Raw genomic sequence first — 24,452 nt, forward strand, 5'->3', positions numbered from 1 at the left:
TCACAGCAGTTACATGACTGGGAGAGGATGGAGGCTGAAGGACACCGCGGCTCAACTCTGACAGTTGCGCTGCATCAGCAGGAAGTGATGTCACAGGTCACTGAGAATGTGGAGGTGGGTCTGTGAGGCTACTAACCCTACAGCCCGGCTGATACGCACAGACTGCTGAGAAACTAAATTCAGTATAAATATTGTGAATGGCTGTTGCCCCCGTAGAATATCAGGCACTCCTCTTCTGTTTCCTCCAATTTCTGAAAAACAACCATCACTGCAATACACAAGGTCTAGTTGTTTAGATACAGCATTGTCATGATACTAGAATTTCACACTTTGATGCCAAGAAAAATACCCAATAATCTATAATATTTTGATATGGTGGGGGAATTAAAAGCTAACCAAAAGAATAAAGCTGAAATAAATATGAGAATAATACTGCAAATTCATTCAGCACATTGTTCAGCAGTTCATGCAGCAGTCGTTCACTTTGAACAGGTCTTCTCATTGCAACCCTTGATGATCTGATCAGCAAAAGGGTGGGCTGTAATTTGAGGCCAACGAGAATCCATTGAGAGAGGAAAGTAAAGCTATGAGACCCAACATTCATTGTGTTTTTTAGTGTATAACGGGAAAAAATGTAAATGGGTGGCACCGTTTACAAGTCTGCACCTGTAAGCCAGCAGTAGACCTAAACCAGGTCTATTGCTGAATGTCTGAAAATACTGGCACTGATGCTGATGCTGGTCTGATTGGATGACACGTCCTCTGTTGGGTTTTAAGTATTTCACAACTCGTGTCATTGTTTCTTTTATCACTGTAAAATCATTTTGATATTTTATGCCAATCAGTCCACCTTCAGCCACTGGTGGCATGGCAGTCTCAACTGTAAGTCTACGTATACAGATGTCTTCTCATGTGGGATAGAGAGGCTGTAAAAAAGCCATCATCTCTACCTCAAGATTATCAACATGGGCAAACATATATACACAAAGACACAAATCCACATACTTATATATCTCCCTCCAAGGAAAGTTGTTTAAATGTAACAAAGCACGTTATTTTAGGGGTTCCTTTGTCTGCAAATGATGAAAAAGCATCATAATGGACAACAGTGCAGCATCTGCTGCTTCACTGCACCTCGGATAAGCAAAAAGAAAAGACAACAAAGAAGAAGTTGCTGAATGACGGCACAGAGTCGGAGGATGAACAATGACTTAAGCCTCCTAATGGTTCAGTGGAACAGTGCTGTAGCTATTTCTACAAGGAAATGCATCATCACTCAAGGATATGGAGGGGTGAAAAAAAGAAAGCAAAAGACAAAAAAATGTGTCCAATATTTATTGAATGGATGATGGAATTAATACACGGAGTAACCTTTGAAACATCACGCGTAACAAAAAGTGATAGTTTTCCTTCAGTTGACTGATTACAGTCTGATAGGCATGGAAAATACCCCACCCATCATCGATCGGCAGCAAAACAGATCAATGAAGAACCACCAGCACACATGGCAGATAGACTAACACAGCTTAAAATAATAAAGAACACAGTACTCTTAAAAAGTATGCCGTCAGTATAAAAATTAACAGGCAAATCTTCATTCTGCTAATCAACTATCCTCAGGATTACAGCACTGAGTATGCATTTTTTAAATAAGACTGTGAGACAGGCAAGTCAGAATGGGGAAGAGGGCTTGATGTTTAAACAGTGGCTGCCCCAATCAATTGTTAAAATAAAGACTTAAGGGATGAAGAACCTTTCGACAATGTTTGTCTGAGATTTCAAATAATTTTGCTGCTGAGTCGGTCCCATCAATTTAGTTAAAAGATAATTTTGGAAATGTCTTTATAAAATCAACCAAGCATACATAAAATAGTAAAAAAAAAAGTCAGATTCGTGTACTTAAAGCAGACTGGTGGAGTTCCCCACCCCTGGACTAGCTAATAAGAAGCTCCGTGACTGCATAAGACGATAATCACTGAAAATCTGTAACGTAAATAAAACAAATATCACAGAAAGGGTTATGGCGGTCCTTCAAATTTCAGAATAACAAGTCCAGAAATATAATATGAATCATATGGACAAAAGTACTGGGCTACAACAGGAGCTGCTCGGCCAAAGAAACCCATGCCATGAAGCTCCCGGTGTACAGTTCTGTGCTGATGTTAATGACAGAGGAGGTTCAAAACTGCCCTCATCGAGTCAGCAGAATATTGGCAACTTTTATGCAGCAGTGTGCTACTTTGTGGTTAAGCTGCTGGTCATAGGATAACTATCTGCTTTTGTCTATATCATGAATAAACAGCAACAAGAAGATGAAAAAACTGAAATCTTATCACTAACCGTATTTTTCGGACCACAAGGCACATTAAGTGAAACAAAACAGTCAGATAAGTCAAACTTTACTCAACTCATTCTTCTTGCTTCCTCCACTTCCGTACTATTGATTCATTAATGTTGACTTCTCTCACAGCTGCTCTATTCCTGTATTATTGCAGTATATTAATGACTAACCTTGTATTGTGGATGGATTATCTCAGTTGTTCTCCTGACTGAAGTTTAGTCTGTTTACAGCATCCTGCCATGCGATTGCATTTGTCAAAAACCATTGGGGACTCTCACGTTAAGTTTTATAGAGTGGAAAAAAGTTAGCGTTCATCTTCCAGCTTCACTGTGTTATGCTTTATGTTATGCTAACATAGCAGCTGTGTTGCTACGATCACATAGCACAGCATTATATACCAGCTAGTCCAACTTCAGTAACTCTACAAATGTCAGTGCTGTTTAGTTTCTTATCTTCATTTATGTTGGAAGTGATAGCAGAGCTGCACCTTTTATATTTTTCAGAACATGTAATATTAAGTTTAGGTAACTAGCGAAGCTAGTGAGCTAACTTCCTGCTAACTTCTGTAACTCTGTTAAATTTCATAAATTCTGTTTTCATGGATGCCTGGATGTTAAACATAATTGTTACAGCTGTTAAAAAAGCAACACTGATCATTTTATTGAAGATGAAAGAATTTAGACAGTTTTTAACTCTCAGTGATGCCGCAGTGTTTGTTTGACTTGGGACCGGAAGCAGACAGAGTTTTGGACCCAGATTACTCCGAGTCCGCAAGGCTCCTGACTACGGTAGCCGTAATGCTCCGACAATCCAGCGGTGCGGCTTCGTAGCTTACCAAAGTCGTACTAAAACATTTTTTGACAGACTTTTGAGCGCCGTGTACCACATAAAATCGGTTCGAGGTCAGTAAGCACAACCAGAATTCATACATAAGGCACACCGCATTATTAGGCGCACTGTCGATTTTTGAGAAAATTAAAGGATTGTAAGTGTGCCTTATAGTGCGGAAAATACGGTACTGGTACAGTTTTTGAAATTAAACATTAGTGGTATCTGTTATTTAAGACTATGTAGAAACGATAACTTAGTGTACATTTACACTCCACCGTGGACCTGCTGGTGTTTTACTGGGGAGACCTTCCTACATTTAAAGCTATGGAAAAATTATAATCACCCACATCTTGCCTGCAGACAACCCAATCAAAGCCAATCTAGTCCTGCACTGATGTGAAGGAATATCAGTGTAGCAAAAGAACTGCTCTTTAAAACATTCACTGAGAATAGCACATACATATATCTCACCAGGGATTATGAAACTAGGAAAGCAAACAAACTTAACTGAATTGAATGTACACTTACGAATGCTCTTGCTCCATGGCATAATAAGAACGATGATACTATGAAAATAGGAATGATCACCTATTTGAAAATTTCTTAGACAAATATTTTATTTCTGAATACAATTTCACAAACTAAAGCTGGGAAGCAGAACACTGATATGTTATTCACAATCAATTACACAAATTACATTTAACGCCTTTTCATTAAATATCACCATTACAATACAAAAAAATGCACTACATTTGAAAAACAACCCATTCTGAGCATTTTATAACCTACATTTTTAACAAAACATGTTTTCCCTCAGCTTTTTATCGGTTTTCTTTCTGATTTCTAATTCATAGAAATTATGTCAGCTGTTCAGGCAATGTGAGATTTCTTCTACAATACCCATCAAGATTTTGTTCAGTACAACCCAGCACAAAAAATAGGCCACTTAGTCACAAATCCAGAACTGTCAAGTCATCATCTAAATGTTGGATGGTGCGACTTCCACAGAGCCAACTCTGCCGACTGTCTAGTGCCATTTCCCAGGACTAAAATCCTGATGTGACACCACTGTGTGGAGCCAATTAATAATGTGTAACCTCAGAATAAAGTGGCTTCCTGTATAAAAATAATATTTCTACAAAACACCCATAGAATAACTAAAACACACTCTGTCTAGCTTGTTGTATTCCATGCTCAATATATTTAAGATGAGCTTCAGCATCCTGTAAAAAAGTGATTAAGTGGTATTCAACTGACACAGCATTACATTATATGATATAATTTAAATTATTTAATACTGTATATTAAAACTATGATGGCTAAAATTCTTAAAAAAAATCCTCACCTAAATTTTACAGCTCAAACCTTTTTGAACAGAACTGTAAATCAATGAACTTCTAACTTAAATACTTCAGAAACATTGAAGTCACTCTGAACAATTTTTTTTGTGTAGGACCGCATCTGCTCGGGTCAGAGGTAAGCAGAAACATTTCAGGTGAGTCTATGTAGCTATATGGGACACTCAGTCAAGCTGTAAATCCTGGAGAATTGGTGTAAGTCACCCAGTCCCCTCTAAAGCTTTGGTAGGAATGGGATTCGGACGACTGGGGCCACAGACTTCACCCCTGAGCCCCAGGAAGAAAAGGTGGTCTGAAAAGAGTGGCTTCGAAATGGACCTCGGCTTGATTAAATGGTCACTGAGTTGGAAAGCAGCTCTGATGTGATCTGTGACCTCATACTGCCCTAGAAAAAAAAAGCTTTTTTAAAGAAATGATTAAATGAAAGCACCTTTAAAAGGAGTCTGGAGGGACCGCAGCGAAGCGGATGAACTGGTCGGAGGGTGCAAGGTCTCCACTTAGCACAAACACTGAAGGAGGGGGAAATAGGTTTGAGAGAGGGGTACAAGTGGGCTCAGATCTAATAACCATCTGCTCTGAACTAAGAAAAAGACAGATGAGAAAGAGTGCAACAAAGAGACACGTTAAAGAGAATGATTCAGGACCAGCTGAGCTGTGCCAATGATTTTTGGGGACAGATATTCAGAATGATTGCCCATAGTTTACTAAACAAGATTATTTTGGCAGGGTTCCCCATTATTGTAGCAGATTCTCATTCAATTATTATTAACTATAGTTGGCCCTGCTATAGCTTCACACTGACATTCCCGGCACGTAAACCAACACTTGTGCATCGCCACAGACGCACACTGGGCGTCTGAAATGAATTGTCTGGAGCAGCTACACTGATCTGTGCCTTTAATTTAGCTTCTCTCCTCTGCTTTCTGTTTCACCACATTTGTGTTGCGTTTGTTTGTACCCACCCCGCACAGAGTGGAGAAACATTAAAACAAGGTAATGTTTATGAAGTTGATGAAATACTGTGCATGTTAATCCATTTAATACTACAGATGGGTGTTGACCCCAGACGTCTGAACGTCAAAGCAAAATGTCTGGATTTTTAACTGCACCCAACCTAAATGTGATGACATTCAAGGATGATAAAAGCGCTCCTGCTAGTATCTTTATACCTGCCACACCTCTCCCAAAGCACACAACCTTAGGGAAACACCATGTTGCCTCAGGCGACTTTGATTCCTGACATCCTTTAGTCTCCCTTCTTTTAAAATAATTTGAAGGAAGGTTTCAGAGGGCTTCTCAGGGGAAGGAGCATTTCTGAAATTGAATTAAAGAGAAAGGACCATTGAGAGCTGCTGGGAAATCCTCAGAGAGAATCAGGGAGGTCTTCCAAGAGGCACTCAGTGAGCTTTCTGCCGCGTTAGATTGAGGCAGCAGCCAAATAACTATGGTGACATCTTCACAGGCAAGTCATTAGATATTAGATAGGCTATAAAACGACTAACGTGTGACCTCTGAACACCTGTGTGCTACAAAATGGTTACAGAACCAGGTGAATGTTAGTTATCCTTCAACCTTTCGGAGTCTGTGTGTTTTTTGGGGGTGTTGTTGTTTCTGTTGCCAAGTATACTCTACGTGCTAATATGGAAACAAACCAGTATCTAAATATTGCAGCTATCAGACACCATATCTGAATGTGTGAAATATTTTGTATACATGCAGTTAAATGTAAAAAGTGTTAAAAAAATACATGAACAAACACAAATATTTTTGATTTTATAAGTGCTTTCACTGTGGATTATTTATATACAAACAGGATTTATGACGTGTTAGCTTTTTGATTTATTCAGTTCATGTAGTATTTTTGGTTTTGTTTGTTATTTTACATTTTCTTGTTTTTCTTTAAAGGGTTTATTTTATTTTAATTAGCCAACTTGTTTGTTTGTAACTATCAATTACTAAAATGTGTTCAAATCTTAAAAACATTGAAATCCATTTTAAAATGTTAAACAATTTTTTGGAGTTCCTTTTAAAAAGAGTACAATGTGTTTAATAAGTTTAAAAGAGCATTTGCATTGTATATGGTTCATTTCATCTTTGCCATCTTGGAGAAGTCACATAACTGTCTCTGTACAGTAATCATGCCCTCTGGAAACATGATACTACAGACCTGATACATGTAGAAGGATTATAAAAACGACATCTGAGTTTGACATTGAAAAGACGTTCACAACGACGACATCTGGACTATAAATAGCCCGTACGCAGAGGTCCTATGGACACCAACACTAGAAGTTTAATAGACATCAAAAAAAGATGTCGTTGGGTGTTAGAAAACAACCGCTTCAGTGGACCAAAATTGTACGTCCAAAAATGACTTATAAAAGACGTCACACCGATGTCACTTTGCTCAGTGGGTCTGAGCCACTGACCTGAGGGTTGTTATGTAGGACATATTATTAACATAAAGTATTAACACCTACACCATCATAACATCTGTTTTCAGCAGTACAAAAACTTGCCTCCTATTAATGTTAGAAAGTCTTCCAAGAAGACAGAGTAAAGATTTATGGCTCAATTTAGATTGCATGTCTTATTTTATTTGACTTTCACCTTTGACTGTATTTGAGATTATTTATATATTTTGTATTTAAGAAAATGTTTCCTTTAAAAAAAACATTTTAACATTACACGTACATGCATTCAAAGGGTTTAGTTGCTTTTTTTGTTTTTTGATAGATGTTATATGCAGTTAAACTTTAAAACATTGCAATTTCTAAAATGGAAACAATGTAAAGTTCACTTTGAAAGACTTGTGTTTTCTCACTTTTGAATATTTATTATTGTGCATGAATGAGATAAAAGTATTTCTTATCCGATACTCGATTGATTGATTGATTGATTGATTGATTGATTGATTGATTGATTGATTGATTGATCGATGGAATAATCAATAGATTAATCGATTACTAAAATAATCTGCAGCACTAGTTGGTACTCTAATAAAGCTTGGTTGCAAACTTACTTACTAAAAAAACCCAAATTTAAAAAAAATACATCTTAGTATATAATTACATATACACTATTTGGGTCACCCAAAAATCTACTGAAGAAACTTCCTGAACAGTTTAGAGTGCAAGAGTGAGTTACACTCAGCATCTCTTAATTCACAAATGACCTGCTTGTCCTTTATGGGGCATGGATCTTTAGTGCTTTGATATAATTTCAGCATCCTGAGAAGAAAACTTTCACTTTACTTTCCAATGTGGTTTGGATCTGTGGCAAAGTTAACGTTTGTTCACACAGTTTTGAGGCTCTATCATGTGAGTTTTTGTCTTCTCTCTTCTGTCTTTGTGTCACTCTTATTACTAGTGTCCTATGTTTGTGCTTACCGTGCTTGTTGGAGACCTGAAAGGGGAAACTACTCTAAGACCAGAGAGAATGTTTTAATCCGTGTTTACTGCCAGTGGGAATGACTGTGACGCAGTTGACTTGATTGACAACATGGAGACTTAGGTTATTGCAATCATTCATTTTATGCAAATTACTTTTCTTTTGTTTTTGTGTTATTTTCTAGAAAATAGAAAATAACACAATATTTTAATCTAGTAACATTATTATAAACTAGGGTTAGTGTTATGCTCTGAGTAAGAACAAACATCTTCCACCTGAAGTTCATTTACCTGTAATCAGAAATTTAAGGATTAGCGATTAGAGATTTATACACTCACAAAGGGCTGTTATACATTTTGCCCCTATTTGGATTAAATATTATTAACATAAACAATGGAATAAACTTAATCTGCTTTGAATATATATTAACCCACTGTTTTGTATGTATACACATTGGGTTTTTTTTATTTACATTTGTCAGTCAAATTTAAATGAGCATTTGTATGCATATGACAAATTGTTTTCAGTCAGTCACATGGGAAAATTATCATTATGAGTGGAGACATAGTCAAGATGACCTGCTGGAGTTTAAAGATGATTGATTGATTGGTAATTTATTTCAACATGTGAACAATATACAAGTACATTTAGAAAAGAAATAAGAGAGAAAAAAATACTATACAAATTACATACAAAAAAGCATTCTGATTAATTTACATGTTGAAAGGGAGTGGGAAGAAGTATACACTTATTTAATCCCACCCCTGTCCCATAAATTATCAGTGAATATTTAGTCAGCTTCCTTACTGATATAATTTGTAATAAAAATAGTGAACAGATTTCTGATATACTATATACTATAATATCACATCATGAATTTTTTGTTTGTTTGTTTTTAAATAGAGACATTCACTTAATTTAAATATTTTCCTTTTCTTTATAGATCGAGAAGATCATATTTTTATAACTCTTTTTGAACAGTTTTATGTTTGGACATTGCTTTAATTCCATATTCAGTTTGTTCCATAGTTTCACTCCTTGAACAGAAACACAAAAGCCTTTTCTTGTAGTACGTACCTTCATTGTTTTGAAGTTACAAAAACCCCTTAAATTATAACTTCCTTCTTTCAAAAAAAAAACATACTCTGAATATTACCTGGCAGTTCTTTATTTTTTGCTTTGAATAGAATTTGTGCTGTTTGGAATTTCACTATATCGTCAATTTTCAATATTTCAGACTGCAAAAATAGTGAGTTTGTATGTTCCCTATAACCTGCATTGTGGATGATTCGAATTGCTTTCTTTTGAAGAGTAAAAAGTGAATGTAATGTGGTTTTATAGTTATTGCCCCAGACCTCTGCACAATAGCTTAAGTATGGTGAAACCAGTGAACAGTAGAGAATATGAAGTGATGTTCTGTCGAATACCTGTTTTGCCTTGTTTAGTACTGCAATGCTTCGTGATACTTTGGAATGAATATATCTTACGTGAGCTCTCCAGTTAAGTTTTTCATCTATTATTACCCCCAGAAATTTATTTTCACTGACTCTTTCAATATCAACACCATTTATTTGAATCTTTGCATTTGTATTTAAACTACTATTTCCAAATAACATCAGTTTAGATTTATTCAAATTTAATGATAATTTGTTTTTATCAAGCCAGAACTTCACTTTACTTATTTCATTAGTCATATCCTCCAATAAATTCTGCAGATCATCACCAGAGCAAAAAATGTTTGTATCGTCAGCAAAGAGAACCATTTTTAATACTTTGGACACAAGATGTCATCAGAATGGGGTTAAAAGGTGATTTAAGTGACTTTAAACTTGGCGTGATTGTTGGTACCAGTCGGGCTGATCTGAGCATTTTAGAAACCGCTGATTTCCTGGGACTTTCCCTCATAACCATCTCTAGGGTTTACAGAGAATGGTTTGAAAAGAGAAAATATAGAGTGAGCAGCAGAGGTCACAGGAGGCAAGACTGCTTCAGGTTAATAGTCCTGTCAAGTCAAGTATTCAAGCTTCCTTCTCTCACCTCAACTGGTCACAGCAGATTGTCGCCCCTCCCTGAGCCTGGTTCTGCCAGAGGTTTCTTCCTGTTAAAAGTCAGTTTTTCCTTCCCACTGTTGCCGAAGTGCTTTCTCATAGGAGTTGTGTTTTTCTCTGTATTATTTTAAGGTCTGCCTTAGAATATAAAGCGTCTTGAGGCGACTGTTGGTGCTGTATAAATAAAACTAAATTGAAAATGAATTAATAGGAAGGCAATAGTAATTAGTTACTGGTAACCATAACCAAGGTATGCAGAAGAACAACATGTTGGACCATAAGGGAGATGGCCTAAAGCAGCAGAAGACCACACCAAATGCCATTCCTGTTAGATAAGAACAGGGAGCAGAGGCCAAACCTACTAAAATTGGAAAAATGTAGCCAAGTCTGAGTGTTGCGTTTCTGCTGAGACTTTTAGATGGAAGGGTCAGAATACGGTGCAAAGAACATGAAAGCACCATCCTGCCCAGCGTCAATAGCTCACAGTGGACCTTTGGGATGTGGCCAAATGAGAAATGCAGCCAACAAACCTACAGTAACTGTGTGATGCTGTCATGTACATATGGACCAAAATCTGAAAAGGGTCAGAGTAGGTTTTGGCCACAGTTCATTTACTACTTTGGCCAAGTTAAAGAAAACTGCCCTCTGAAGTCTATCGTAAAAACTGCTCTTTGTATGTGTGAGAAGAAAAAGTTCAACTATTTCAGTTAGACCAAAGTTTCACAAGAATAAACTCAAAGACACAAATCAACAAATTTTCCTATCTTACTTCAATTATATGCAACACATGACAGCCAAGCATAAAAATTACATTAGATTATTCCATTTCGCTGTGCTCCTGCTCCCTGCTCCCTTTTCTTACCTTGGTTTATCACCGACTGCGAGAGGCATGTAGGGGAGGCTTTCTCATTACTACAGTAACATTCATTTACTAATCTCACAGCAGTAGCAATCTCACTCTGCAAATGTTGTTATGGAGCTTAACACAGTTCATATTTATATTCCAGTAGAAAAGAATGAAGCAATCAGTGCAAAACAATGCAGAGACAGCCCATAAAATACAATTACGCAACACAAAAGTATTAGTTGTTTGATTATACCACACAAGTGTCCTATTTTTCTGCCCAGACATCTAAATCCACCGCAGAAGTTTCCAAATAAAAAAACTGTTCAAATTCAACAGTAGATATTAATGCTTTACACACTACGAATTGATCTGTTTTAGCATTTATACAGAAACAAATCACATAATTTACCATTTGGACTAAGAAATTATGTGTGAATTAAATTGCTTTTGAAATCATTTAGTAATTACGTTTTTAGTCTCACTACTACTGTTCACAGTTTGTTTTAATGCAAATTTCATGCAAACTCTTTTGTTCTCATTAATAACTTGGCTGTTTCATCTTGGGGATAGTACTAGTAGCAGGAACAGTCAGCGATAACTCTTATTAAAAGCAAAGTAAATTGTCCTGTTGCGTTGTTCTCCAAAGACATTTCGAGAGCCTCGACATCTCAATCAGCGCTCGTGTAATCTCACAGACATTTTTGTAGCAATCACGCAGAGTAAAAGTGGATTCAGAGAGAGCAGAGAAACTGGTGTCTCTGAACCCAAGATACTCAAATCATGTCTCTATAAAGCCTTGATTAAAACAAATTTAGAAAGTCAAACAGTCATGCTACAACAGATCACAGCACTTTGAGTACTGTGGTCTGCTATAACCAAGAAAAAAAAGACAGAAAGAAAGAAAGAGAGCAGAGATGTCCCAGTGTTTTGTCTGTGAAGGATTATCCTAAGGAATTCTCGGCTCTCGCGATAATCCATCCTTATCACTTGTCACGTTCAAAGAGGTAGAAATTGGAAAGGACTCTGGGACAGAGTTGGCTAAATGTAGAGCTTTATGAGCAAGGAGAGGCACACAGGACACAAAGTGAAACAAAGTGAGCTTCAAGTGTCTTCTCTCCCTGGCAGAGCGAGCTGTCTTCGCAGAGCTTGTACCTCGGAGGCTATTTGTGCTGCTTTGTTGCAAATTAGGCTTCCTCTGTTGAGCTTTTATTCAGAGTAAAATACTGAAGTAATCACAAGAGAAATGCTGATTACTCAGCACTGACAAAAATATTAAGCAAAGAAGACTTTGTTTACAGTTTAATCTATTTATCTATCTAAGGTCTGCTGTATACTGGAGGAATAAGCAACTGTTTTGCCAACACCAGAAGAGTTTTCATTATCACTATGTTAGCAAGATTATAAAAGCGCCACAATGCCCACGCCACCAGGGTTTGTGGCGCCCATGTTTAATTACGGTCCAGAACTTCTGACCTCAATTCAGACAACTCTATTATTATGAAAAATATTTTTATGTTCTTATTCGAAAACATAATAATAAAGGTATTCTGGGGTGCCCTCTGATATGTCACCCTCTTACATAGAGGCTATTGATCTAATTTAATGGTGTTCACCATCCTCAAGTGTTTGTGTCATAGCTACTGTGAGACTACAATAGCGTAGCACAAAACCGCTGGGAAACAGCACATCTGCACATCTGTTTCTGTCGAAAACTTCAAAATAAAAGTACCAGGTACTCACTGCCTCTGGTTTTTATCACTACACACAACAAAAGTAACAAATCCAATTATCAAACTTTTGGAATGAAACAAATAGATAAATCAAAAACAAAATAGTAAAACTATAAAAACTATTGCACTTAAAAAATGCTACAGGAGTGCTTACAAAGAAGGCGTTTCAGCTATGTTTTCCAGCTGTCCCTGTGCGTCTGACAGAACAGATGCTGCTATTCTAATCAGCACACTCTGCAGAGGATGCTTTGGCTACGCAGCCTGTGTAGAAATTATGTGTTGCGTAGATATGGAGTAGCAGATGTACAGTGTCAACACACATGCAGCTTGAATCCTTGAACGTGGAAGAAGCAACATACAGGTGCGAGGTAAGAGGAGAGGTGACACGGACCAGCAGAGGGCTGACACAAGCAGTCCTCGGCTTATGAAGGCCACAGAAGTCTCATGCTAACAGCATCTATGTACAACTCCTTTAGCAGCACTTTCTGCCTGCATCCCTGTCTGTTGGTCTGTCTGGAGCCTGTTTTGGGCCAGCTAGCAGCCAGATATCATTATCTCCTTGACTCAGGGCAGAGTAATCTGCCTGCCTGCTCCTGCTTTATTGAGTCGGATAAATATAATATGTGACTCAGCCATTATCTACTACAGAACAGCCCTATTTATCCAGCAGGCAGAGGCCTTGGCGCATTCGAACTGCCCCCCCCCTCTCTCTCTCTCTCACTGATGGAACTAAACTCAAGTGATGGAAGCTTCTGAACAACCGTCTGTAGGATTTGTACCAGCACTGAAATCAGCAGCAGGAATCAAATGTTTCATGCAGACAAACTGTAAAAACTGGATTTTAAAATAAAACGCTAATGCTAATTATCAATTAATGATAGGTCAAAAAGCTTAGTGGGGCAACAGCAGTGCTGTATATATTTTATACACAAGTAGGCTACTGTGTAAATACAAGTATGACAGACCAAAGCAGTGTTGTGAAAGAACAATTACGCCTTTCGCAAAATTTAAAAGATACTGAAAATAAATCAATATATAAATAAATAATAATAACAGAGAGAAGAAGAAGAACTGAATAATATTAATACAAAAAACGTAGCAACTTCATAACTTTCTGTGCATGCACGAACAGTAACTGACAGTGCTGATCAACATTATCTCCTCAAAGTGCTTGCTAATTTTGTTTCATTATGGTTTTTCAGCTGCTTTTCTAACCAGATGAAAATATTGTACAAGGATAAAAAGAGCAAAAACATTTTCAGAAATTTTTTTGAGTGTGCCACAGCACCAGCTGCTGTTTGTGTTGTCAGCAGCCAAAAGGAACTAACAGGATGTGTGAGAAGCCACCAAAGCTTTAAAATTCTCAAGGATTTTATGTTGACGGTCAATTATAATTTGGTTAAAGTTATTTAAAAGGTGAAGTAACATGTATGCACTGGTTGTTAGTCACTAAGTGTAAACACAGCCTATTAACACAATAGTACTCATAGTAGGAACCAATAAGGCACACGCAGAATAGTTCCTAATCTTTTATAAGCCTTGTGACTTCAGTATTTGTGAGCTTTTATTCTGAAGGTCAAACAAAATGTAGATAAATGTGTTCGCCACCAAGTTGCTTCTTAAAAGAGACAATTGTTGAAACATCTGTTGAAGGGTCATTTTATTTTTACATTCAGCATCAGTTACAGCCCCAAATATACGTCTTAGAAACTTTTATTTTGGAAGTCTAGCACACTTGCTGTAATACTTGAGCTGCAGTAATATAATGAAGTGTATGCATTGGTCGCCTTACGTGCCGCTGCAAAACAAACCAACAGGCCAAAGATAAGTATAAAATATAACGCTGAGGGAACTGTGTAAACTTTAAGGTCAATTTTACACCAATACATGACAAGCAGCTGTGGGCTACTGTGTTCTCGTGTTTATTTTTGTGCTTCAGTACAAACTAATGTAAGCTAGCTTTCTGTTAGCTCCTTTACAGCAGTCTGAAATAAAGCTGAATTCCAGTTAAGGCTGTTCTCGTGCGAATCTTTTGTTGTTGTTGTTGTCACCTGTATATTTAGCTATACCTGAACGTGAGACGATTGCTCCGAGAGAAGACTAAAAGTAACATTGCTACTCGATCTGTATCTGGTGCCTTGCTGTTAACTGAATGACCCACATACTGCTTCCATTGGCTGCTTTTCTCTGTCACTCACAGACCTCTTCCTGAAAGGGGTAGGTGCACCAGCAGCTCCATTTCAAGCTACAAACACTGAAACTGAGCATTAGAGCTCAAAACAAGGAGAAGTTTAAATATCTCCTATTTGGACACGTTAGACTGACATTCATTTGCCTGAGCCTGAGCCACTTCTCAGTTGTAGGCTTTAACACCTGTGTACTGATACGATTTCAGCAGTTCCTCTGATTGGACTGAGAGTTTTGTACATCTCATTGGAATTCTCTTCTCTGTGAGAGACATCTGCATACACTTGCTCAGGAGTGCTTCTAAATATATGCGCACTCTAATGCACAAGATAATACTGATAAATCACATTCTATGTGTAAAAATGCTCATGCACGCAAATTAAATACACCACTTTGCTTACAAAAGGCTGATAAATGAGGCTCTCGGAATCATCCTGAGCACAGCTGCAATACTCCAAATGGATTTGCTTTTCAACCTGGTATCTGTGAGAAACATTATTTCTTTGGGATATTTGATTATTGATTAGGATGTGCTGTCCAATTCATTTGGAAGAACATGCATCATGCAATATTTTCATGAGAAAAACAACAGGTAAGTAACACTACAAACACATCCAAGCAGAGGTAAAAATATAGTGTAGTGATCTGTCTGAGGAGAAAAAGACCAGACACCTGTTTACCTAATTTACTCATTGCTTCTTTCACTTTAATGCCTCATTTGATTTATTAGCATTTATTTGTGCTTCCACTGTTTTAAAAGAAATCAAAAATAAACATCCAACTTCCTTTTATGCTTTAAGCTGCACCATGTTTCATCGATTATATTATTTACTGAAAATTAGGCAAAATTTTGCATTTCTACAATATATCACAATAAAAAAAAAAGCCTGAGTAAATGAAATGTTTAAAATCAAAGGTTTTTTATTTGAACAGTTCATTGTTGAGGTTCCAGATGTCATTCAATTTAACATGTTGCATTGTGAAATTACACAGAAAATATATATGTAATCAAATTACTATCCGCTGATGAAGGCTGTGCAAAGAGTGAAAAGGTCAAGGAAAAACCTTGTAGGGGGACCTTGGATTGTGATCGTTATGTCAACCTAAGATGGGTAGATTTGGAAAAACAGAGATATCAGACTCTCTGCAGAAATGTTAAAAACTCAAGTGTTCGGAGGCTCTAAACAAATACTTTAGATAAACCTAACAAAGAACTTACTCTAACCCAAAACATTAGCTTTCTATTTATTTTTGTTTTGTTATTTTGCCATTTATGCAGAGAACTCATTAACAGCTTTAGAAGACACTGACAAATGATGCTGTTCAGCTGAAGGTCAGGACAAATAATACTTGTCATTCTTGATGACAGCTACAAACGACATATTTTGTCATTTAATTTGGGAGACCTGCTGGCAGATTTGGGATTTTGTTTTTGCCAACTATCACATACAATTTTATTTATACTATACAATACAATACACCTTAAAAATAATAACATGTCTCACTGAATTTGAGTTGGTTGTTTGTGCAACCACATCTTTGCTAAAGGCAGCAGTTTGCCTCTTGTCACAACATTCACTGTGGAGCTCGCAGATGCAGGAAAAGAGAGAGACAGAAAGAGAGGGGGAGAGGTGAGGGAAAGGCTACTCTCTCTTGTCTCATTCCCTCTGAGGGGTTGACAGGTAGAGAAATAGATCATTGGTCCATGACAGCTCACTATGACCCTACGCTATCATGCAGTATGCTGCCTGTGGAATGAGCTCCCTTATGCAATTGGCAGCCAGTCCATTTACAGCCCAGCTACTTAACTGCAAATCCTCCGTTCTCTCCTGTTTGAGTCACATACATTTTACCCCCAATGTCGATGCACTCTCCTTGACCGCTGCCAATGTTAATGAGAACATATTACATGAAGAGTTATTTAGGCAGTTTAATCACATTACAAGAACAGCTTTGGTGCGAAAGCTTGTTTGGTGGCCATGTGAAGGACTGGTCCGCCTTATGCTGGGATAGGCTCCAGTCCAGTTACCCCAGAGCCCATGAACTGGAGTAAGCAGGTCAAGACAATGATTGAGTGAAGACTGGGGGTAAGGGGAGGAGACTGGAGGCATGGTTCTGGCAGTATGCGGGTCTCAGCTGCCATATAACTGCCAGATCAGTAAAACAGGAATTAACCACACACCACAAACTCTCTCTTCGGTTTAACCTCCTCTATCCTCATCTCATACACAGTATTTTTCCCACTTTATGTCCTTGTCTTTCCACATTTCTCCTTTGGTGTTGCCTCTCATCTTTTCTCCTCTGTAATGCAGTTCACTCTGCCCTCCACAGCCTCTCCCCTTATTCTCCTCTTTCACAAAGTGACCCACAGTAGACACCACCTAAGACTGCTAGTGGGTGTTTAGATAAAAGCACTGAATTTTATCTACTTAAACAAAAAAAGTGTTGAGTAAGTCTTATTTTCTTAGGCATATATCTGTTGTGCAGCTATAGGTGGTCTCGGCATACTGAATATCATCACAGTGTGGTTCACCAACATCTAAATGAAGACAAAGCTCATCATGCACTGTTCTGAAACTGCAATTCTTAAGTTTCAGCCAGGTGCCAGAGGTAGAAGTCAAATGAAAGAGAGAAAGAGGAGAAGTGTGTGTGGGGGGGGGTCTCTTCTTTTTAAGTGTCCCTGCTGTCAATGCAATGGATTACAGGATACAAAGCAAGCCATTACTGCATAGCATTTGTTGAATCTTTGACAGTGACAGGTCTATTTCTCCACCGTTAGTGAGAGAGACAGGCAGAGCAGAGGACACCTAATTACCCAGTATTGTGAGGCATAATAAAAGTCTTGATAAGCCTGGCAACAGGACAAGCTATGTGTGTGTGTGTTAGTATTAGGGCTGCAACTAAAGATTATTTTGGTAGTCGATTAGTCAACGATTATTTCAATAACAGCTATCTCCGCTTCCTGTGGGCAAACCTCCTGTTTTAGGCTCCACTACCTCACCTGTTCCAGTCTGCCCACCTGTGAATATCACCCTGTTGTCTCGTCCTACAGCAAATTAAAATAATTAACCGGGAAACGTATGAATTTGTAAATAATCAAATGTCCTAATAAAAATCAGAATAAAAATGAAATAAAGACAATACAAAGTAATACAAATTTAAGTGCTACTAGTATTTAAACGAAAAATAAAAAATATTAAGTTCAATAATAAATTCAAATACAATCCAAAATAACTGGATTTTAACTGGATTTTTGAATCCAAAATAACAAGTTTCCAAAGTTTACAAATAATTGAGTTCATGAATTCATGATTTCATGATTTCAGTAGACGTGCTCTGAGATGATGTTCCCAGCTGCTGATAACCCTGCTAAAGATGCTCTCTGTCACGACTTTAGCCATTTGAAGCCATTTGAAGTCTGCTTTACAAGATTTCAAACTACTAGTACTAGTTTTACTAGCAAAACAAAAAAGAAATAGAAAAGATGGTTACTAATCACAAATTTGGTTATATATAATTAATAGTTTCTCAGATGGTGTAGTGTTCAATGCCAATTAAACTGTTTAGCTGATTATATAAATAATCAATTATTGATATGGGCCGACCCACAGATTAACTGTAACATTAGGTAGAAGAGGTTTACTATAATATTTATGTGTGAGGGGAAAAACTAAGAGACAGTGTCGCTTCTCCAGTTTAATGTTTTGCATTTCAGCTAACAAAACTGAAATGGTGCTCGCTTAGCTAGCATCATGCTGCGCAGTTTCTGACATGTAAGCTAACATAAACATTACTGTACAAACATTAATGTAAACACGCAAGGAACTTAACTGTGTGATTTCTAATGTTTAGTGTTTTTTATGTGTAATGTCTTTACCTTCATACCAACGAAGAACACATTTTTGATGTCAACGAGTTTTTAAATGGAAAAAGAAAGGATATTTAAAAGTCACTTTGACAGTTATATTTTAATTGTTTTTACAACCCTCGCTATGAGAATATCCCTTTAATGTACAAATACACTGAAATTGTGAGAGAATAGTGCCCAACGTGGGGCTTGAACTCACAACTTCGAGATTAAGCATCTCATGCTCTACCGACTGAGCTAGCCAGGCTGTGATGCCCCTGCTGTTGTGGCAGATGATGTAGGCGATACTGCCCCCATATCTTCCTGTGGTGTATTGCAATTACCAAAACACCTTTACATTATATAGTGTATCACACATCGACACTATCGACTAATTTGTATAGTCAATATCATCGATTATGTCGACGAATCGTTGCAGCCCTGTCGTTGTGTGTACAGATGTATATGCATTTGTGCCCATGCCTCTATGTGCAGTTTTCTCCCTGTGTGCATATCTGTGTGGGCTCACGTGTCTGATGTTTCGTTTTGACTGCGTCTGCTGCAGCATCGCCGTTCCGGTTAAGTGATTTAGAGCCCTGTCTCTGTCTCAGAGCCTGTATCCAAGAAGCTGCGGGACCAACAGACAGCGGCAAAGCGACTTGATGACTAATGTGTTCACTCAGGAAAAATTAATGATTTTTCCAGCCGGGGTTAATGGACATGCTAACACACACAAATGATTTGTTTAAAAGGAAATGACCGCAATATATATTTGGTCATCTCGGTCTCACCGTCCCAGAAACCAATTCCAAATGAAACGACACACGCAGACATTCACACGGCTCATCTGCACATAGTCATCTATTTACCTCCTATACATTGAAGATGCGCCACAGGAAATGTATGCAGTTTCATTGGCTGTAATTTCATTCATTTTTGCATTTAATGTTTCACCTAGTACTGATATAACCTTCGTTTGGGCTTAAACAGCTACTAACACATTATGGTTGCATATACCTTCGCATTATAAAAGCACTCAGAAGTAATCAGAGGGTCCAGTGAGAGAAGAGGGGCAGATAAAGGTCATCACAAAGAATGAAGCAATAGCTAGGCCAATAAATTCGGCCTGATGGGAAGGTAGCCGTAAAACACACTGCAGTTTTTATCCATTTCACAAAATAGCTGTGTGTCTTAAAATAATACTGAATTAATAAGTGGAGATGTGGGGAAAGAACCTCATAATAGTCAGCCAAAAAAACAAAGCTAGATTTGAAAGTACGGTTATCTTCTTCTGCGAAAGACAAAGCCAAGCTGTAATCATCAGCACTGAATGAATCCATGGCGTCCGAGTCACCACAACAATATGTAAGTTGAAATTTAAAGCTAAAAATCAAAAATTGGATCAATCTTAATAATGTAAATCTATTTTTATTTTAGGCCTGATATATATATATATATATATATATATATATATATATACATATATATGTGTGTGTGTGAAATACATATATATGTGTGTGTGTGTGTGTGTGTGTGTGTGTGTGTGTGTGTGTGTGTGTGTGTGTGTGTGTGTGTGTGTGTGTGTAGTTAAGCAGTAGTGACACTACAGTTTTAGCTGCACTGCATTTTAGCTCAAAGTCAAACAGCAGCAGCTTCAGTTGCCACAGGGGGAGCTATTGATGTTTTAGAAGGCTACTCATTGTACAGTATTATAATAGCTCTGTGTGTGTGTGTGTGTGTGAGTGAGTGAGTGAGAGAGAGGAACAGGAGGACTGTGAGTTAGTGAGTGTGGATGTGTATTTGTGTGTTCTGGTCCTCAGCCAGAGATGTTAGCCAGAGGTTATTTGGCAAAAACAGCAATATGCACTTTGTTTTTTACTGTTTAACGGGAGCATGCTACTCAGTCTACCCATTTTAAACAGAAGATCTCGAAACAGTCAAACTGCAAATGATCCAGCGTACTTCAACTTTCATCAGCATAATGGCTACAAATGCAACTAAACTGAAAACTCAATAAGAGGGTGAAATGAGGACACGTATGGGTGGTTAGAGTTAAATGCAACACACATCAGTAAGTCAGTTAATCCCTTTTTGAATTTGGCAAAGACAGCTTCCTATGCACATTTCTCAATGTATCTTAAATGTAGTTTCAACAACTTTCTTTACTATTTGTTTGTACATAAAAAATATTAAATGTACATTACCAGAAGCCAAAAGCATTCGTTATAATCACTTATAACTGACACGGTGACAGTTATAATTAAAATAGACTATTTTAGGCTTAACGATATAGATAGCACAGACAAATCAAAAATATGTAGGGACTAAATTAATCCGTGTTTGATTAGATTTGAGATATTGATTTAGAAGTAACCAGTAACAGTAACCACTAGTAATTGAAAGAATGAGCCTACAACAGTACAATTATGGCTTTTCTTTTTTTGCCCTCTTTGGATTCATTTGTGCGGCTGACCAATATGGCCATAAATGCTCTGCCAAATGTTTACGATTGTAAACTTGAAAAACTAAAACAGAGACATAGGGGGGTGGAACCGGTGAATGGAAGAACATAGCCAGTATCATGCACAGCATTTTGGTTGGTATCATCTATTTTCACGTGCTGCCACCTCCTTCAGATGACATCATGCACTTTGTAATAGATGGCAAGAATGACAGAGATTATGACTCTATAGTCACCTAATCTGACACAGAGACCATCGTAACTGAGAAAGACACTGTGCTGTCTGAAGGCCCAGACTTTAGAAAAAAATATATCTGTCATCCCCTGTTACTATACCACGGATGTGTCCTGAATGCAACTCTACAGACAAACTTAAAAGTTAACAAAACCAAGACTCACACAGTTTTTTTCTGGCTGTCTACCACACAGACTGATGTAAAAATCAAGGATAGGGCAGAGAATATTGAGGAAATACAATGGGCTGTGCTTAATGGAGACCCTGGAGATGACTAAACAAAGGCTCGCATTGCTGGCAAACGAACTAATAAGACGCAGAAGCCAAAAGAATAAATGTCCCGTTCTCCAAAGAACCATCCAAGATCTACAACCAACTGCAGTGCAGTAACATATTGTGAGCTGACTCGCCGAAAATAAGCGTAGTAGACAAGCAAAGGAGAAACAGAAGCATCACATAACACTCATTCTCAATGCTAATGGAGTTGAGGGCAGATGCCACAACAGAACTCAGACAAAATCAGACATTTGGACTGCATCACATTCAGAGCTACAGGTTAAAGAGAAAGTGGTAACACATAAAACCACCCATGTAGGTGAACAAGCTGCCAGAAGAAAAAAACTTAAGAGGAATATAATGTTTGTGTCAATACTAAAGGACAGCTCTATGCTAGCTACTAATCAAAGAAACTATAGTGGCACCAGTATTAACTGACTTACCCTTTTAATTCCTATATAGGTGCAGGTAATGGTGTATTTATGCATGTATATATGATGCAGTTATTACCTGAGTTTCTATTTTAATCATTTTAAGACCTGCTAAGGAGCAGATTATTTTTATTGTGTCTTGATATGTAAAACAGATGAGCGTGCACTTTACTTTTACAGTAACTGTATACTTAAATGATTCAGTTCCTGTCATTTATACAGTAGTCTGAAACAAATAAGGCTGAACATCAGCTCTTTGCACCTCTGTTTTCTTGTGAGGATTGTTTTGTCCTCGTCTTAGACTCCATCAAAATCTTCCTCAGTTCACACCCCTACACTGACTTATTGCCTGCAGTAATAAAGGTGCTAGCTACTGATGTTGACTGACGTTCTGTGCGTGTGCGTGCGTGCGTGCGTGCGTGTGTGTGTGTGTGTGTGTGTGTGTGTGTGTGTGTGTGTGTGTGTGTGTGTGTAAAACCTAAGGGCACAAACAACAACCTAAGGTGCAGGATGTGCTGGCTAGACATCTGTTGTTAGTGGTGGAAGGTAAGTGAGTTTGACAGAGCTGAGATTGAACAGGAGGCATTCTGCCATCCAGGTGAAGACAAAGTCCACACACACACACACACACACACACACACACACACACACACACACACACACACACACACACACACACACACACACACACACAAGTTCTCTCACTTAACCTTAATGAGTAGTGAGGGCCAAATGCAGAGCAAAATGGATAGAAACATGTACGAGTAGACGCTTCAAAACGGTAACATAATCATAAACATCACTAACACATCAGAAAAAAGAAATAAAGGAAATAAATATGCTGAAGTAAAAAATAAAAGCTGTCAAAACCACTGAAAACTAAAACTTTTATAAGCCTTTTTCAAAAAACATATCTGAAAAACATTTAAAAGAACTACAGCTTTTCAAGGTTTCATAGAAACTGTGCATTGATATGTACACAGCTATGCCTCCTGGCCTGTACTTCAGGCAGGTCCAGCGGGAGTACTATCACAGCATTATGGCATAAATGAGCTCCTTACATATGCAGCGGCAGGCAGAAAGAGGCACTTTTATTACTGAGTTCCAAGAATATGAACTTTTCACCGCCGTTACTGTCCTGACTAGTCAGATCATTATTTGTTACTATAAGAGAAGCCTCGTGTGCTGCTGCTGCTGCTAGAAAATGTTGTACTTCTCTCTTATCTTGTGGGATGCAAAGATTTTATATGCTAAAAACCTGCAGCTTATCATCTCAACTAACAAAACTACCTAGTAGTAAATCACTTTTTTCTCAGGATTTCATACAATACTGGACAATGACATACACGGGTTGCCCAGAAAGTGTGTTGTGTTGAGCAGCCAGTGATGTGTTCCCTGTGCGGTGGCCACTGCTATCTGCCGTGTGCCCGCAGCTACAGTGTGTTCCCTATTTTATCACTTTCATCTAAAAGAACCACACTCACAGCTGGAGAAAGGTGACCCGACTGCTAATCAACCACTAGAGCCTCGGTGTGCCACCACGTGTGTGTGCATGTGCCCCTTCATGTGTATTTGTAGATGCTCATAGGTTCTGCAGCGTGCAGCTCTTTACAATCCGTCTCTGAAATGATCTCAAAAATCCTTTCTAAAAGGAGGGAAAAATTCCACTGCTCACTTTTCTGCCAGTCCTCTACTCCCTTATTCCTGCCTCTCTCCAGCTGAGTATTAAATTCAGCAACTGAGAAGGTGACCTGCGTGCTCTGCCATAAAGAGCAGGGGAGCGGAGGAGAGAGAAGTGGGGGAGGAGGAGGAAGAGAGAGGCGAGGAAGGGGAGCTGAGTGGAGGCTGCTGGATCAGCAGAATCTGAGTGTTTAGAGACACACATATGTGTATGTGTGTGCACCCACTTTCTCGGTCTCTCTTGCACACATCCTCCCACCCACATGTACACACACACACACGCAGTATTGAACCCTCCTCCTCAGTGGTGAGGCGTCTGGGGAGCCCAAGGGCGAGCGTTCGGCTGTCACCCTCCCCCACTTCCTCCTCTCATCACTCCCTCCACCCCTCGTGTGAGCCGCACCCCTGAGCCACCGCACAGCAAGACACAGACCTGCTGCCAACTATCACTGCCGCAGCTATAACACACATACGCATGTACAGAGGCACATGAACACACAGCCTCTAACACACAAACTCACCAACTCCCCATTTCACACAAAGCACTTTGATTCTAACACATAAATGTGCAAAAGCCCTCAGTCTCCCTCTCTGCCTCCACTCTGTCAAATCTCTGCCTTCACACTAAACAGCTCCGTGGGGATTGGCGGGCAGGCGGGCAGAAAGGAAATAAATATGTTTCTTGACGACAGCACAGTTTTCTGACAGCACTTTGGCACTGGGCTGGGCTGCTGTGCTTCGATGCAGGCTGAGGGAAGCGTGAGCTGTAAGTGGATGTTTGTTCTAACTA

The 24,452-nt window shown here is 38.4% G+C and overlaps 1 protein-coding gene and 1 non-coding gene across 3 annotated transcripts in view; both read right to left on the reverse strand.

The window, feature by feature from the left end:
* The window catches only part of agbl4 (AGBL carboxypeptidase 4), a 352,436-nt gene that overhangs the window by 234,504 nt on the left and 93,480 nt on the right, over nucleotides 1-24,452 (reverse strand). Inside the window, exon 2 of one of the 2 annotated variants that reach the window (XM_086281544.1) lies at nucleotides 19,109-19,207. The exons of the other annotated variant lie outside the window; for it this stretch is intronic. Within the exon in view, the coding sequence (XP_086137670.1) occupies nucleotides 19,109-19,147 (39 nt within the window). The 5' untranslated portion in view covers nucleotides 19,148-19,207. The remainder of the gene's footprint in view (nucleotides 1-19,108; nucleotides 19,208-24,452) is intronic. 2 annotated transcript variants of the gene reach the window in all.
* Nucleotides 18,775-18,847, reverse strand: trnak-cuu (transfer RNA lysine (anticodon CUU)). The gene has a single exon. It is a non-coding gene; the product is annotated as a tRNA-Lys (tRNA).

Source organism: Aulonocara sp. 'chitande type north' Nkhata Bay, linkage group LG23 (assembly GCF_057382095.1).
Source record: "Aulonocara sp. 'chitande type north' Nkhata Bay isolate Kocher_YH1m ecotype deep benthic linkage group LG23, A_spYH_male_GT1.1, whole genome shotgun sequence".
NCBI classification, from domain to species: Eukaryota; Metazoa; Chordata; class Actinopteri; order Cichliformes; family Cichlidae; genus Aulonocara; species Aulonocara sp. 'chitande type north' Nkhata Bay.